The 18,369-nt window shown below is 36.8% G+C and overlaps 1 protein-coding gene across 2 annotated transcripts in view; it reads left to right on the plus strand.

Moving 5' to 3' along the window:
- Positions 1–18,369, plus strand: part of LOC132547788 (protein unc-79 homolog) — a 56,950-nt gene that overhangs the window by 25,624 nt on the left and 12,957 nt on the right. Inside the window, exons 26-42 of one of the 2 annotated variants that reach the window (XM_060211591.1) lie at positions 2,662–2,778; positions 3,155–3,276; positions 3,870–3,923; positions 5,234–5,316; positions 5,466–5,508; positions 7,359–7,541; positions 9,488–9,635; positions 9,857–10,164; positions 10,621–11,155; positions 12,172–12,331; positions 13,310–13,543; positions 14,473–14,511; positions 14,994–15,109; positions 15,327–15,412; positions 15,829–16,071; positions 17,045–17,155; positions 17,383–17,487. In XM_060211591.1, the coding sequence (XP_060067574.1) occupies positions 2,662–2,778; positions 3,155–3,276; positions 3,870–3,923; positions 5,234–5,316; positions 5,466–5,508; positions 7,359–7,541; positions 9,488–9,635; positions 9,857–10,164; positions 10,621–11,155; positions 12,172–12,331; positions 13,310–13,543; positions 14,473–14,511; positions 14,994–15,109; positions 15,327–15,412; positions 15,829–16,071; positions 17,045–17,155; positions 17,383–17,487 (2,687 nt within the window). The remainder of the gene's footprint in view (positions 1–2,661; positions 2,779–3,154; positions 3,277–3,869; positions 3,924–5,233; positions 5,317–5,465; positions 5,509–7,358; positions 7,542–9,487; positions 9,636–9,856; positions 10,165–10,620; positions 11,156–12,171; positions 12,332–13,309; positions 13,544–14,472; positions 14,512–14,993; positions 15,110–15,326; positions 15,413–15,828; positions 16,072–17,044; positions 17,156–17,382; positions 17,488–18,369) is intronic. The other variant, XM_060211592.1, reaches the window with a different exon arrangement.

Below are 18,369 nucleotides of genomic sequence, written 5' to 3' on the forward strand. Positions count from 1 at the left end.
ATGCTGCTTCTCAACAAATACCTGTAGATGAAAAAGTTCTTCTCAACAAATACCTGTAGGTGAAAAGGCTACTTCTCAACAAATACCTGTAGATGAAAAAGTTCTTCTCAACAAATACCTGTAGGTGAAAAGGCTACTTCTCAACAAATACCTGTAGATGAAAAGGTTACTTCTCAAAGAGTACCTGTAGGTGAAAAGGCTACTTCTCAACAAATACCTGTAGGTGAAAAGGCTACTTCTCAACAAATACCTGTAGGTGAAAATGTTGCTTCTCAACAAATACCTGTAGATGAAAAGGCTACTTCTCAACAAATACCTGTAGGTGAAAATGTTGCTTCTCAACAAATACCTGTAGATGAAAAAGTTCTTCTCAACAAATACCTGTAGGTGAAAAGGCTACTTCTCAACAAATACCTGTAGGTGAAAAGGCTACTTCTCAACAAATACCTGTAGATGAAAAGGTTACTTCTCAAAGAGTACCTGTAGGTGAAAAGGCTACTTCTCAACAAATACCTTCTCTGAAAACACTTTATGAACAAGAGTGACAGTGTTGCTCTCTATAGGCCTTTTAAGAGATCTTGTGATTTAGAAAATATTACAAAAATGAAGATAGACCTTTGATTTTGTTGTACTGAATCTACTTGGAACTTTGTGTGTTTAGTGATGTTAACAAACTAATGTTGTGTTCCTTACTTCTACTTATAATCCCACCAGAGCCCTGTATAACCCACCACCACTATCCACCTCTACCTGTCTTATTTTCCATATGGATAATAACACTTCACCACAACCCATTACAACCCACCAGAGCCCTGTATAACCCATCACCACTATCCACCTCTACCTGTCTTATTATCCATGTGGATAATAACACTTCACCACAACCCATTACAACTCACTAGAGCCCTGTATATCCCACCAACACAATCCACCTCTACCTGTCTTATTATCCATGTGGATAATAACACTTCACCACAACCCATTACAACCCACCACAGCCCTGTATAACCCACCACCACAATCTATCTCTACCTGTCTTATTATCCATGTGGATAATAACACTTCACCACAACCCATTACAACCCACCAGAGCCCTGTATAACCCACCACCACAATCTATCTCTACCTGTCTTATTATCCATGTGGATAATAACACTTCACCACAACCCATTACAATGCACCTGAATCCTGTATAACCCACCACCACAATCCAATACTTTATTACAAGGTATACCATTTATTTCATTTAAAAATTGTATTTTGTATGGTATAGTGCCATGGGTAAGTTGAAACTTTCAAATAACTGTTGAATATGGTTAAGTATGATTGTTTCTTTTTGTAAGTGTGAAGACTGTAAATGATGTGATAAATTTTCACCAAAATCCTTATAAGGTGGACAATGAGTTGTAAACTCCATAAATCATGAATGTGCCTCGAAGACTCGTAACTTTAGATACAGGTGACAGGATTTTAAAATTGTACTAGATTGTGTGTGTCAGGGCAGCCTTTTTACAAAAATTCCTATGGTCTTGATGATAGTTTACTATTCAGCAAATGGATGCGAGTGTAATATCAGCTGCTAAATTGTCATGCCACATTTCATACCAATAGCACTCTTGTACAAATATATAATGTAAATGTCATTTATTTTCCAATAATTGTGAAACAAGTTATTTCAACTTATCAATGTTGTTGGTACTGATGTAATGGTAGGAGGAATCTTACTGTGACAACAAACAGTATTTGAGAAAACCGACATGGTTGGGCGGATGAACCTTACCATTTTATCTTCATTGGGGGGCATCAAACCCCTGATAGCAAGATGAAACTCTTAAACTATGTCCTTTTGATGTTCATCGAGATGAGTTCCAGTCCCTGAGTCGTCATTCGTTGTAACTGATTGCAGCTGTTGCACGGTAAACCACACCCGTTTTGTCTTCTTTTGCTACTTTGTCCTTAGGATGCATTAATAGATGTTCGACGGTGTTGTGTGGCCACATGGGTGTGCTGATGTGACTTTTCGCAGTAAAGGGCAGAATGGATGAACCATCAACCATCTCTAAGTCTGCCTACAGTATAAAAGTGTTATTGGGACAAAAATGCAAAGTGACAAGTTGTCATTACATTGATGTCCATTCACTGAATAGTGAGCTGTCATCAAATCTTAGTCAAACTGATGAATCTGATTCCAAACAAGATATGGGAGAATTTTTCATAGTTCTTTAGTGTTCAAAAATTTCTGTTTAGGAAGAGGAGTTTTTAAGAAAAGTTAAAGATTGATCAAAATAAGACCTTACCCAATTTTCAACTAAAAAAAACCTGTTCATTATAAACATTATTGTAGCCTTACAGATATCAACATGATGCAGCCTTGTAATACTACAACATACCTGCTATGTACAGATATATATATACTTTTATTAAAACCTCAGTTCAATGCTCCTTTCTTATATATAATCTTTCTATAGTCTCTATTATTTATTTACTACTGAACTTACTACTGTTGTATCTAAATGTCACTATTTTCCTGTTCTCTACACGATCCTTTATTTGTCTCCATTGCTCTGTAGCCTTGCCTTTTCTTAATTCTGATACTCTCCTGGACATATATGGCAGTGTACCAAGGCTCTCTGTACTGATATAGTTGTTTGTAATCATCAGTAGACCAGGCGAAGGAGAAATCCTGTATCAGACAGCAGTCAGAGCCATACTTCAACTTGGGACGACGAATGACCACTAAACTGAACATGGGCACTTTTGGTAACATGATGTTCCCAGGTATGTGTTGGTTTGGGTGAATATGCTTTAACCAAGTAGATCAACCCTTTTCCTTTCCCAGAAACATGTAATAAAAAAGGGCTTTAAAAGAAAAATATCTTTATATTATTGCACCATATATAAACCCATCCATGTACTACAGTTTAAAAGAATTACAAAATTTTACAGTCCTGCAATAAGACAACCTCAGGGCTTTAGGTAGGAATTTGTTTATGGTAGGCTGGATATGGTCAGATTTTGAGAAATCAGGTTCTTTATATTTACAACATGATGTATACATCAACCAGTAATATGAAATAACTAATTTGTTGTAAACTGTTTAACAACAGTTTAGAAAATTACTCTAACTAGAATTTGTAATGTTGTGATTTGACAGGTGGCCAGCTGAAGGAATTTACAGATGAGGAGAGTAACTTCACTGCCCTGCTGCAGAAAGCAATGGATATGGAGGGAGTGGACAGAGACACTGTCTACACACTGGTCAACCTCTTGATGAAGGTCAGAGGTCACAGATTTCACTATATGTATAAAGCATGTGTGTCTTCTCTGGATAGATGTAGTCTATGGCCCAGTTATAACTGGAACAAGGACAGACGTCAAGCCTCATTAAACATACCCAACCAATCTAGCAAGTTTGTCTGCTGGAAGGATTTAATAGCAAAACATAAATCAGAAAAACAGATGAACTATTACATAGATAGATATAGATAGATAGATAAGACAGACAGACAGACAGCTAGACAGACAGACAGACAGACAAGATAGACAGACAGACAGACAAGATAGACAGGCAGACAGACAAGATAGACAGACAGACAGACAAGATAGACAAGATAGACAGACAGACAGACAGACAGACAGACAAGATAGACAGACAAGATAGACAGGCAGACAGACAGATGAGACAGATAGATAGATAGTTTGTTCACTCCCTCATTCATTGGCAGTTAAAAGAATTTGGTCAGGAGAGCTGCATTGTATGAAGGTTAAAGTTCAGATATCTTGTGAATTTAGTCAACCATCTTGACATTGTTTAATTGTAGAACTTCACTTCCTGGTGAATTAAAGGCAGAAATTTATTTTATTTGCAGTTCATGGTGAAGAGTGAACATGACAATGATGATAAGAACTCCAGCAAGACACAGGTTTTTAGTTTTAATTACAAATTATGTAAATGTAGTTTGATAAAGTAGATAAAGCTTATGAAACTATGTCTTAATTAAAGACCTTGTCCCCATGAAAATGCATTATATTAGGTATTTTTGTGAATTGAAAAAAATTTTCATAATTATACATTGCTTTGGATGTGATAATTATACTGTAGTTTATGAGTATGATAATTATACTGTCGTTTATGAGTATGATAATTATACTGTTGTTTATGAGTAGGATAATTATACTGTTGTTTATGAGTATGATAATTATACAGTAGTTTGTAGGTATGATAATTATACTGTAGTTTATGAGTAGGATAATTATACTGTAGTTTATGAGTATGATAATTATACTGTAGTTTATGAGTATGATAATTATACTGTAGTTTATGAGTATGATAATTATACTGTAGTTTATGAGTATGATAATTATACTGTTTATGAGTATGATAATTGTGTTTATGAGTATTAATTACTGAGTTTATGTATGATAATTATACAGTAGTTTATGAGTAGGATAATTATACTGTTGTTTATGAGTATGATAATTATACTGTAGTTTGTAGGTATGATAATTATACTGTTGTTTATGAGTATGATAATTATACTGTAGTTTATGAGTATGATAATTATACTGTAGTTTGTAGGTATGATAATTATACTGTAGTTTGTAGGTATGATAATTATACTGTTGTTTATGAGATAATTATACTGTAGTTTATAGTATGATAATTATACTGTTGTTTATGAGTATGATAATTATACAGTATGTGTTGTAGGTATGATAATTATACTGTATGTTTATGAGTATGATAATTATACTGTTTATGAGTATGATAATTATTATGAGTATGATAATTATACTGTAGTTTATGAGTATGATAATTATACTGTAGTTTATGAGTATGATAATTATACTGTAGTTTATGAGTATGATAATTATACTGTAGTTTATGAGTATAATAATTATACTGTAGTTTATAAGTATAATAATTATACTGTAGTTTATGAGTATGATAATTATACTGTAGTTTATGAGTATGATAATTATACTGTAGTTTGTAGGTATGATAATTATACTGTTGTTTATGAGTATGATAATTATACTGTAGTTTATGAGTATGATAATTATACTGTTGTTTATGAGTATGATAATTATACTGTTGTTTATGAGTATGATAATTATACTGTTGTTTATGAGTATGATAATTATACAGTAGTTTATGAGTATGATAATTATACAGTAGTGTATGAGTATGATAATTATACTGTAGTTTAAAATGGATATGTTTTTTTTTCAGAATGTTGTACTGAGACATCTGAACATCTTGCTGGGCTATAATCAGACAGAGAAGTCCTTCAGTGTACCTCCAAACAAACTCAGGTTATTGTCTTTTCCTCCTTCTGTCAACTTAAATCATAGCATGTGCTGTTAAAATATCATAGATGTGACTCCTCTGACCTTACTGATCATTCAGTGTTAAGGAATTGATGCTGTTAGATTAATTGAAATCTTGTTTACTTTATTTTCAGAACGTCAGCAGTGTTCAATGCTTTTCTGTCAGGAGTTCCTGCTGTAAGTATTGTTATTTCTCTACGACTCTGTGGATGGTGACATAACCAGTCTGTAATTCAGTAAATTAGCACCTGGAATCACTAGTGCATTATAACTTAGAGCGTTTTTCATTGGCTGTGCAATCAGAAATCATAAAATGGACAGTTGTGTTATGTTATGAATTGAAAGTGGATCAATATCTTCCTCTACATGTTGACTTTAGATCTGCCATCTGTAACTTACTGAGTTCTATGATAAGAAGTATCAAAAAACTTGTTTTCATGAGCCCTCCATCATCAGATTGTTCCCCTATGTCTATGGTACGTCTGTCTGAAAACAATCCTTGTTATTGCTTGTTCTGTAAAAGTACAGGTTGGATTGTTCATGGTACGTCTGTCTTAAAACAATCCTTGTTATTGCTTGTTCTGTAAAAGTACAGCTTGGATTGTTCATGGTATGTCTGTCTGAAAACAATCCTTGTTATTGCTTGTTCTGTAAAAGTACAGGATGGATTGTTCATGGTATGTCTGTCTGAAAACAATCCTTGTTATTGCTTGTTCTGTAAAAGTACAGGTTGGATTGTTCATGGTACGTCTGTCTGAAAACAATCCTTGTTATTGCTTGTTCTGTAAAAGTACAGCTTGGATTGTTCATGGTATGTCTGTCTGAAAACAATCCTTGTTATTGCTTGTTCTGTAAAAGTACAGGATGGATTGTTCATGGTATGTCTGTCTGAAAACAATCCTTGTTATTGCTTGTTCTGTAAAAGTACAGGATGGATTGTTCATGGTACGTCTGTCTGAAAACAATCCTTGTTATTGCTTGTTGTGTAAAAGCACAGGATGGATTGTTCATGGTACGTCTGTCTGAAAACAATCCTTGTTATTGCTTGTTGTGTAAAAGCACAGGATGGATTGTTCATGGTACGTCTGTCTGAAAACAATCCTTGTTATTGCTTGTTGTGTAAAAGCACAGGATGGATTGTTCTCAAATTTTATATGTAAGTTACCTTTGGTGTCTTGAAGACAGGAGGCCATCTTGGATTTTGGCAATAAACAATCATTGCTATTTCTTGAGAGCTACCACATGAATCTTTTTTCAAATTTCATATGTAGATATTTTAAGATGAAAAATGGAGGAGAAAATAGAACAGAAAGCAAAAAATGGTGGGCACCAAGATCACTTTTGGATTTTTTTTTTTGTTTCATATATGATTTTATGAAACTTGCCTTGGAAGTTTGAATTTTTAGCAATTGTGCTTTGTCTGTCGTTGTGCACTTTGCATCTTGTGTAAACTTTTTCATTGATACCCTAATTCTCTTTCATGCATAAAAAAGGGGAAATTAGACAATACTTTGCTTCAGAACACTATTCTTTCTTAACGTTTAAATGGATTTCAACCAAATTTGGTGTGAAACAACATTGAGAGTGGAGAATCATTTCTTAAATTCAGAAACTTGATTTAACCCCTAGGAACCTGGTGATGGGCAGTGCCCCAAATGGAAAGTTAGTCAATATTTTGCTTCAAAATGCTACTCGTTTTTCATGCTTGAATGGATTTCAACCAAATTTAGTCTAAAACATCATTGTGAGTGGAGAATCATTTCTTAAAGTCAGAAAATTGATTTGACTCCTAGTTAATATGAATGACATTGACCCACTTTCAGGGTCACAGGTAAAATGTTTAAATGACTTCTTCTCAATTTGGTCAGAACTATCCTTTTGGGAAGAGGGGCGAAATTTTGTATAAAAGGGTACCAATAGGAGAAATTACGCAAATTGTTTAAAATCCTTCTCCTTCAAAAAGAGCAATTTTTTCTAAATATTCCAAGTGTGATTATTAGTTCCCTATGATGGTTTGTTTGTTACAGGTTCTTGATCGTAACTTTACCCTGGGAAACACTATCCTGCCAATTACATTGCTGCTTCTCCAGTACAGTCCATCTCCGCAGCGCTATGCCAGTGACTACCAGCCACCCAACTATACACTGTGGTTCCTGGAACCCCACACTCGTATCTCCTGGTTGTCAACTCTGCTAGTCATACTCTACAAGGTAGGTATTACTGTTATACCTAGATTTCTAAACCTGTTTTGCCTGGCTGAATACTCTTTTGTCCTGCTACACACTCCTATCTCTTGGCTGTATACTTGTTTCCTGGCTGTATACTCATTTGTCCTGCTGCACACTCCTATCTCTTGGCTGTATACTTGTTTTTCCTGGCTGTATACTCATTTGTCCTGCTACACACTCCTATCTCTTGGCTGTATACTTGTTTTTCCTGGCTGTATACTCATTTGTCCTGCTACACACTCCTATCTCTTGGCTGTATACTTGTTTCCTGGCTGTATACTCATTTGTCCTGCTGCACACTCCTATCTCTTGGCTGTATACTTGTTTTTCCTGGCTGTATACTCATTTGTCCTGCTACACACTCCTATCTCTTGGCTGTATACTTGTTTTTCCTGGCTGTATACTCATTTGTCCTGCTACACACTCCTATCTCTTGGCTGTATACTTGTTTTTCCTGGCTGTATACTCATTTGTCTTGCTACACACTCCTATCTCTTGGCTGTATACTTGTTTCCTGGCTGTATACTCATTTGTCCTGCTACACACTCCTATCTCTTGGCTGTATACTTGTTTTTCCTGGCTGTATACTCATTTGTCCTGCTACACACTCCTATCTCTTGGCTGTATACTTGTTTTTCCTGGCTGTATACTCATTTGTCCTGCTGCACACTCCTATCTCTTGGCTGTATACTTGTTTTTCCTGGCTGTATACTCATTTGTCCTGCTACACACTCCTATCTCTTGGCTGTATACTTGTTTTTCCTGGCTGTATACTCATTTGTCCTGCTACACACTCCTATCTCTTGGCTGTATACTTGTTTTTCCTGGCTGTATACTCATTTGTCTTGCTACACACTCCTATCTCTTGGCTGTATACTCATTTGTCCTGCTACACACTCCTATCTCTTGGCTGTATACTTGTTTTTCCTGGCTGTATACTCATTTGTCCTGCTACACACTCCTATCTCTTGGCTGTATACTTGTTTTTCCTGGCTGTATACTCATTTGTCCTGCTGCACACTCCTATCTCTTGGCTGTATACTTGTTTTTCCTGGCTGTATACTCATTTGTCCTGCTACACACTCCTATCTCTTGGCTGTATACTTGTTTCCTGGCTGTATACTCATTTGTCCTGCTACACACTCCTATCTCTTGGCTGTATACTTGTTTTTCCTGGCTGTATACTCATTTGTCCTGCTACACACTCCTATCTCTTGGCTGTATACTTGTTTTTCCTGGCTGTATACTCATTTGTCCTGCTACACACTCCTATCTCTTGTCTGTATACTTGTTTTTCCTGGCTGTATACTCATTTGTCCTGCTACACACTCCTATCTCTTGGCTGTATACTTGTTTTTCCTGGCTGTATACTCATTTGTCCTGCTACACACTTCTATCTCTTGGCTGTATACTTGTTTTTCCTGGCTGTATACTCATTTGTCCTGCTACACACTCCTATCTCTTGGCTGTATACTTGTTTTTCCTGGCTGTATACTCATTTGTCCTGCTCATCAAACTCTATATGAAAATAAGCGTTCAATTTCTACACCTCAGTTCTGTTTTCTGTCCTTCTTTCTGACTTGAATGTCTTCCAGATTAGACATCTGTTACTATTTCCCTTTGATTTATGTAATTTTGATATGAAGGTACATTCTAAGTGATGTTTGAATGTCAGCTACATGTACCAGATTTGGTGATAGTGAACTGTATTGTACCTTGTGATCACCAAGTCAGTGCAGCTGTTTATCCAGGATATCATCATCTATATCATGTCCTAGACCTTTATAAACAAATGTGTACGTACAGACTAGGTTGTTGGAGTGTAACATATATAGGATGTGAAACCTTTTTCAGTGACTACTTCATACGATACTTTGATGAAGTATTTTTTGTGATTGTATTGTAAAATTTGACTGCTGTGTTGACAGTACCAGTTCTATACCTCCCCTGTGTCAGCCATCATACAGACTCTGATCCGCATTGTGATCAATACTTTAGATGCTCAACATCATCATTGTAAGACCTCACATGATGACGGCTTTCCACCTCCAAGTCCCTCTGTTGTCAGAAGTAAAGGTAAGTGTGTTTACTTCATGTCAGAAGTAAAGGTAAGTGTGTTTACTTCCTGTGATGTAACTGGTAAATGTTTACTGTCAGTGATATTGTTGGTAAAACGGCTGCTTTGACTATTTCAGCTTTTCACAGAATTAAAACTTACATTTTTATGACCCAATAATTCTCAGTTAATGTATTAGGATATGGAACCTTATCATCAAAGATATTTTGTTGATATGCAGACAATAAAATGAGTAACGACCTTGAGAAAATTCAAGAAACAGAAACCCCACCACAGAGCCCAAAATCTAAGGAAACTGTGGCAATGAACTTGAAGACCCCCTCCGAGACTAGTACAGTATCCTACACTAAGGAAGGGGGAGCCACAGGGGGCTGCTTCCCTATTAGAGAGCAGAGTGTGGAGGAGACAACAGACACGCCCAAACGACCTGTCCGACAACGCAAACCACGCAAGATCATAGAGTATAATGAACCAGATATGGGGAGTGGCAAAGGGTCAAAGGTTAAGGAAGAAAGTCAGTCGCTCAAGGTAAGGGAAGCCAAATAATGGTGATAGTGACTTACATATGACTAATCTGACATCTGCTGTGAAAATAAACAAAAGAAGTATTACCCAAGTGGCTACATAGGAGACTTCAATGTGACCTCACAATTTTATGTGGGAATATATACTTTTGTTACCATTGTCCATCCTGTCCTGTCCGAAATCAATGACATCTCCTTAGTGATCACATTTCACAGGATTTTGATAAACAACAGCTGTGACAATACTTCATATGAGTTTGTCAAACATTGTCACTGATATTCATAAAGATATTCATGTTAGCTGACATTTTCTAAATGGATTTTTTCTCACTGCTAATACCTGTATCATCAGTTATTACTCTCACTGCAATATGTGGATTAAAAGCAGGTTGTTATTAGATGTCAGTGTGTGTTTTGTTAGACATCTTTTATTCCCAGTCAATGGTTGACTTCATTGCAGGAGAAAAGTGGAGGAGGTATTCACCATTCTCGAGCTGTACGTGCCCGCCCATTGTCCCCTCTTGCCCGCTCACCCACCACTCCGATCCCACAACCCACTACACCTGCTGGCCGGTCACCATCTCCAGCTAAAATACTGACCACGCCTACAGAAGAGAAGCCAGTTTCACCCTCTACTGTGGAGAGTATCATGGCACAACAACTCCAGGCATTTTCTACTTCAAAATCAGACATATTGACAGAGAGTGCAACAGATAAAACCAATCTGAATAGTAAAAGTGGCAGTGCTGTTGTGGAACCAGTGTCTGTCATCCCAGCATACCTCAGTAGCAAGGGGGCTCGATCTGTCAGTAGCAGCATCACGGATGGATCTAGTTCTCGGTCAACCACAACAACCACAGCCGATATAAGTCATGGAGGGATGTCTGAGATTGAAAGTGCAGAGGATAGCGAGAAGACACAGACAACATCTGATGCAGACGATTCAGAGAAACATACAGACTCTGGAGGTGATATGACACAGGAAGAAAATAAAGGTATGTGTATGGGGAGAAGGATAGTGGAATAGTCCATAACTCAGTAGTCCTTGACAACAAAGGTATGTGCATGGGGAGAAGGATAGTGGAATAGTCCATAACTCAGTAGTCCTTGACAACAAAGGTATGTGCATAGGGAGAAGGATAGTGGAATAGTCCATAACTCAGTAGTCCTTGACAACAAAGGTGTGTGCAAGGGGAGAAGGATAGTGGAATAGTCCATAACTCAGTAGTCCTTGACAACAAAGGTGTGTGCATAGGGAGAAGGATAGTGGAATAGTCCATAACTCAGTAGTCCTTGACAACAAAGGTGTGTGCAAGGGGAGAAGGATAGTGGAATAGTCCATAACTCAGTAGTCCTTGACAACAAAGGTGTGTGCATAGGGAGAAGGATAGTGGAATAGTCCATAACTCATTAGTCCTTGACAACAAAGGTGTGTGCATAGGGAGAAGGATAGTGGAATAGTCGATAACTCAGTAGTCCTTGACAACAAAGGTGTGTGCATAGGGAGAAGGATAGTGGAATAGTCGGTAACTCAGTAGTCCTTGACAACAAAGGTGTGTGCATAGGGAGAAGGATAGTGGAATAGTCGATAACTCAGTAGTCCTTGACAACAAAGGTGTGTGCATAGGGAGAAGGATAGTGGAATAGTCGATAACTCAGTAGTCCTTGACAACAAAGGTGTGTGCATAGGGAGAAGGATAGTGGAATAGTCCATACTTCAGTAGTTTAATTATTTTTTCATGCTTTGTATTGTTGATATAATTAAACTTCATCTGCCTATTTTTAAATCTTATTGAAGTTAAAAGTTTATTTATCCCTTAACAAGATTAATTTTCTTTCTTGTTTGATATTAGTCTGGAAATTTCATTAATCAGAGAAAACATTTTAGTTTTGTTGTCTCTATATTGCATTGATTCTGATGTAGCTATCATTTGATGTTAAGTTTGGTTTACCAGAAACGAGTTAATTTTACCAAGGGTCCACTCTGGACTAAACAATAAACTTTGTCCAGCAGGTGACCAAGATTTACTGACTTTGCCGGGCAGATGTAACACCATCAAACCAAACTTCCGTCAGAGGAAGGCACGAAAGACAGGATTAACCACTGTAGAGCTCCAGAAGATTTACCCTGATATGACAGAACCATCACCGGAGGAACACAAACCTACAGGGTATGCCCCTTACATAACCAATTAGTCATGTTACCATTCAAGGGAGATTTTCTTATAGTAAAGCTTTTTTTTATTTAAAACCCAGGGAGCTGGGCTAAGGGGCTCTAAATAGGTCAATTTTCATTCTTTTAAAAAATCTTTTACATATCTAGAAATCACACAACTTAATAGAATTAACTGTAAATTCTTTAGAGGTTAGGGGGTGACAGTTGTTTAAGCCAAAATCCAAGAGTGGAGGAAGGGGTGGTGGGAGTTCCTGTTTAGCCCTTACAAGGGATCATATTTTGCTACATTGCATGACATGATTCTCTTCTTATTGAAATTCTGTCAAGTTATATTAGTTCATCTGGTCTGAAAGACCATTAAACTTATGCCAAGCTGTCCATCGTCCATAAACTTTTTCTACAAATGCTTAATAGTAGTGTATGACAGACTAGATTTTGACAAAATTTAGTCAGAAGCAACCTTGGAGGATGAAGAGCATATTTTGTATAAATGGTGGTTCTTAGCCTTCTAGGAGGTAGAGCACAACGGGGAAATAGAGCGAATTCTTTAAAATTCTACTTTTCTGTAGGAATGATGGCATTTTGCCAAAATTTGGGCTGAAGCATTCTTGGATGAAGGGTATTAAATGTTGTATAAAAGGTGGGTCTCGGTCCATGGGTTTAGAAGGGCCCAATGGAGCAATTTTTTAAAAGTTCTCCTGTAGGAATGGCAGGATTCTATCCCAGTATGGTATAAAACATAGAATGTGTAGCTGACCCCCTGACAGAGAAGTGTGGCCTCATGAAGAAAATGAATAGTGTGTGTTGTGTGCTTAGAAATTCAGAATTCCTTTTCCTTTAGTTTGGATGCAGCAATTTCAGCCAAACAAAACCAGGTGAGAAATACAGGCCCTATAGACCTCTTGTTATTGATATATTACAAGTTTGCTGATCTGAATCCAAATCTTTGATTATCTTTTTTGTTTTACAACAGTCGTAGATCAAGGAAGAACGAGCAGGTGACTAACAGGAAAACTCTTAAGAAACCGACCTCCTCCCGGTACGGTGAGAATGTGATGGTGGAACGCTGTCCAGAGTGTAATGCGATTCTGGAACAGTACGATGAGGATACTATTGGTTACTGTATTGTAGTTCTTTCTACATTTATCCATCGGGAACCATCACTAGCCACACCCCTTTTGCTGGAAACTTTACAGTGTGTGTCTAAGTAAGTAACCTTCAGCACCTGTACAGGTAATTATTTGCCACACCCCTTCTGTTTGTGACTCTACAGTGTGTGTCTAAGTAAGTATCCTTCAGCACCTGTATAGGTAATTATTAGACAATCCGCTTCTGTCGGAGGCTTTACAGTGTGTGTCTAAGTAAGTATCCTTCAGCACCTGTACAGGTAATTATTTGCCACACCCCTTCTGTTTGTGACTCTACAGTGTGTGTCTAAGTAAGTATCCTTCAGCACCTGTATAGGTAATTATTAGACAATCCGCTTCTGTCGGAGGCTTTACAGTGTGTGTCTAAGTAAGTATCCTTCAGCACCTGTACAGGTAATTATTTGCCACACTCCTTCTGTTTGTGACTCTACAGTGTGTGTCTAAGTAAGTATCCTTCAGCACCTGTATAGGTAATTATTAGATAATCCACTTTTCTCAGAGGCTTTACAGTGTGTGTGTGTCAGGTAATTATTTGCCACACCCCTTCTGTTTGTGACTCTGCAGTGTGTGTCTAAGTAAGTATCCTTCAGCACCTGTACAGGTAATTATTTGCCACACCCCTTCTGTTTGTGACTCTACAGTGTGTGTCTAAGTAAGTATCCTTCAGCACCTGTACAGGTAATCATAAGACAATCTGCTTCTGTCGGAGGCTTTACAGTGTGTCTATGTAAGAATAAGCCATGCCCCACTTGTTGGAGATTCTACAATGTCTGTTTCATAAACAATTGATAATTTCCCACTTTATCTTCATTTCTTCCTTCTCTCTGACTTAATGATTTCTGCAAGCTAAAAGAATTGAATTCTCCCATAAAAGTAGATAGTTGATAAAATTAATTTAGTAGCATCTCATGCTGTTATAATTAATTGGACCTGAGAAGGATATGTGAAATGTACTACTTTTGAAAACATTGATTTTTTATCATTTCAGAATTGCTTCCAGTAGCCCGTTTGTCTGGCAAGGAGAGAGGTAAGCGTGTAAAATGTTACAGGATACTCACAATAGTAGTCATAAAGTATTTATGGAACTGTGTGTAAAATTAGATCTTTTAGCTTAAAAGAAATTTTACTTTAAGAAATATGTCTTTGATTATAAGGAATTTAACTGAAGAAAGTATATATTGTCTAATATACAAGGAACACATTATTACCCATTGTAATGGCAATGACACCTACAGAACACTGACTGTTGGTGAGACAGAAAAGCTAGCAACAGACAGAGGCATGGAACAAAAAAAATATGTAACCAACCTACCAGTAGTGATGACCATGACTTTTCTGTTATTCATAATAGGTTGATCTATACATTAAGTATTGGGATTGAATATGATATAGATTTAAGAAAGGGAATTATGACAACGTTATAATTATTTTAAGCTTTCCTGCTGGTTGTTGTATATGATATAGTGAAGCAAAGAAGATTATATTGATGACTTTTACTGTTGTTCCTAGTAACCTGATGGTACCAGGTAACAGTGTGAGCATTGCTCGCCAGTTTCTGCGTTGCTGCCTCCATCAACTGGCCCCTAATGGAGTCTTCCCAATGCTGTTCCAGAGTAACCTTGAAGGTATCACACCGAAAAAAAAAGCGTTTCTCAGATGATTAGAAAATAAAAAATTGAAAAATATGCACCTGAAATGTGTCCAAAAAATGTTAATATGCTGGATACTAATTAAATGTATAAAATCTCACAAAGATCTGTTTTACCTGTTTAGTAGAAATGGCTGCTTACTGTAAAATTGTCTTTGAACATGACTGTGTCTATTATAAAGATTTACTTTCAGATCCTCCATTTTTCAAGACAATGGCAGCTGCATTGGTGGACTTCAATGAGTTAACCTGCCATGCTCCTATCCAGTTTTTATTGGAGGTAAGTGGTGATACCAGAGGCTAAACACTCTGTATTCCATGTTCTCTTGTAGAACAGTATGTAGTTGTAAATCTTCAGCGGAATTTCAGAAATCACCTTTATCAGCAAATGTCATATATATGGCCTGTTAGTAAGAAGTATATATATACATGTTTTCAAATTTGATATGAAATGTCTGGAGCCTTCCAGCTAGACAGACTTGTCAGATTTAATAGAATGACATTTGACTTAAGAAATGCTTGGGACAGGAAAAGATTTATGCAGTTTTAGTAGATTTATCAGTTTGAAATTTTTACTAAAATTTCATATCTTAAATTGTCATTCCAGATTAGAGGTAGACAAGTATCCATGTCAGGTTTTGTTTCTCATTGATTGAATAAAGTGATCTATCAATCATGGTTTGGTCAATGTTTTAGGGGTTGAACAATCGTAAGAATCTGCCACCTCCTGAGAACTTAGTCCTTCTCCTGAACAATCTCTCCACCTATATGAACTACATCTCCCTGGAAACCTCGGCTCCAATGGTGACCAGCATCATCAGCCAGTTTGACATTTTCATGAGGAAGTTACCAACTGTATTGCCCAACCCATGTGATACCACAGCTCTCCTGAAAATCATCTTAGCCATCCTCAAAGTGTCAGGCATCAATAATGCCAGGGTCAGTAGGTGTAGGATGTTAAGTATTTTTACAAATTGATAATAGCTACTTCCTTTTGTCTTTCAGAACAAAAGTTTTTGGTCTAAATGTTTACATTGTTAAAGTGGAAGAGCTCCAAGGAACTAAGGATTACAACAATTTATTTTTCACAATGAGAGAAAGTTTAAATCGAACATTCTTTCATCTTTGACAGTACATACATGAACCGTTGTATCTTTGACAGTACATACATGAACCATTGTAACTTTGACAGTACATACTTGAACCATTGTATCTTAAACAGTACATACATGAACCATTGTAACTTTGACAGTACATACTTGAACCATTGTATTTTTGACAGTACATCCTTGAACCATTGTAACATTGACAGTACATACATGAACCGTTGTATCTTTGACAGTACATACATGAACCATTGTAACTTTGACAGTACATACATGAACTATTGTATCTTAAACAGTACATACATGAACCATTGTAACATTGACAGTACATACATGAACCGTTGTATTTTTGACAGTACATCCTTGAACCATTGTAACATTGACAGTACATACATGAACCGTTGTATCTTTGACAGTACATACATGAACCATTGTAACTTTGACAGTACATACATGAACTATTGTATCTTAAACAGTACATACATGAACCATTGTAACATTGACAGTACATACATGAACCGTTGTATCTTTGACAGTACATACATGAACCATTGTAACTTTGACAGTACATACATGAACCATTGTATCTTAAACAGTACATACATGAACCATTGTAACTTTGACAGTACATACATGAACCATTGTAACATTGACAGTACATACATGAACCATTGTATCTTAAACAGTACATACATGAACCATTGTAACTTTGACAGTACATACATGAACCATTGTATCTTAAACAGTACATACATGAACCATTGTAACTTTGACAGTACATACATGAACCGTTGTATCTTTAACAGTACATCCTTGAACCATTCTCTAAGCTGCTTAGCTTCACCATACAGAACTGCTCTTTCAAACTCCAGCATATCCTGGATATCTGCTCTGTGTGTAACCGTGTCTTCTTCAAGGTAAGATTAAAAGCCAAGATATCTGCTCTGTGGGAATAAGCAGCTTCTTCATCTTAAGATTAATGTGTGCTTCTCATTGATATTCCTTCAGAAATTACTTGGTCATTGATTTTTAAGAAAGGTGATTTCCTTTGTACCTGTTGAGTCATATCATCTTCATGAAATTTTTATGTTTGCCATTACTTCAAGAAACATTGTTACAACTGTACACTATTTTTGTTTGGCAGGAACGGGACAAACTTTATCTGACAAGGACTGTCATCTTTGAACTTATCCAAGCCATGAAGTTCAAACACTCTCTACCAGACGAGAACTTCCTCCTCCTGGTACAGGTATGTACCATGAATGGAACTGTGTTTATATTTAGATTTGTAGTAACAGTGATTACAGCTTGACATGTAGTTACAGTGGTTACAGTTAGACCTGTAGGTACAGTGACTACAGCTAGACCCATAGATACAACATTTATAGCTAGACCTGTAGTTACAGTGACTACAGCTAGACCCATAGATACAACATTTATAGCTAGACCTGTAGTTACAGTGATTACAGCTAGACCCATAGATACAACATTTATAGCTAGACCTGTAGTTACAGTGGTTACAGTTAGAACTGTAGTTACAGTGATTACAGCTAGACCCATAGATACAACATTTATAGCTAGACCTGTAGTTACAGTGGTTACAGTTAGACCTGTAGTTACAGTGACTACAGCTAGACCCATAGATACAACATTTATAGCTAGACCTGTAGTTACAGTGGTTACAGTTAGAACTGTAGTTACAGTGATTACAGCTAGACCCATAGATACAACATATATAGCTAGACCTGTAGTTACAGTGGTTACAGTTAGACCTGTAGTTACAGTGACTACAGCTAGACCCATAGATACAACATTTATAGCTAGACCTGTAGTTACAGTGGTTACAGTTAGACCTGTAGTTACAGTGACTACAGCTAGACCCATAGATACAACATTTATAGCTAGACCTGTAGTTACAGTGGTTACAGTTAGACCTGTAGTTACAGTGATTACAGCTAGACCCATAGATACAACATTTATAGCTAGACCTGTAGTTACAGTGACTACAGCTAGACCCATAGATACAACATTTATAGCTAGACCTGTAGTTACAGTGATTACAGCTAGACCCATAGATACAACATTTATAGCTAGACCTGTAGTCACAGTGATTACAGCTAGACCCATAGAT

This window comes from Ylistrum balloti, unplaced genomic scaffold (assembly GCF_031769215.1).
Source record: "Ylistrum balloti isolate Yb309-2 unplaced genomic scaffold, AGI_CSIRO_Ybal_v1 Utg369978, whole genome shotgun sequence".
NCBI lineage: Eukaryota > Metazoa > Mollusca > Bivalvia > Pectinida > Pectinidae > Ylistrum > Ylistrum balloti.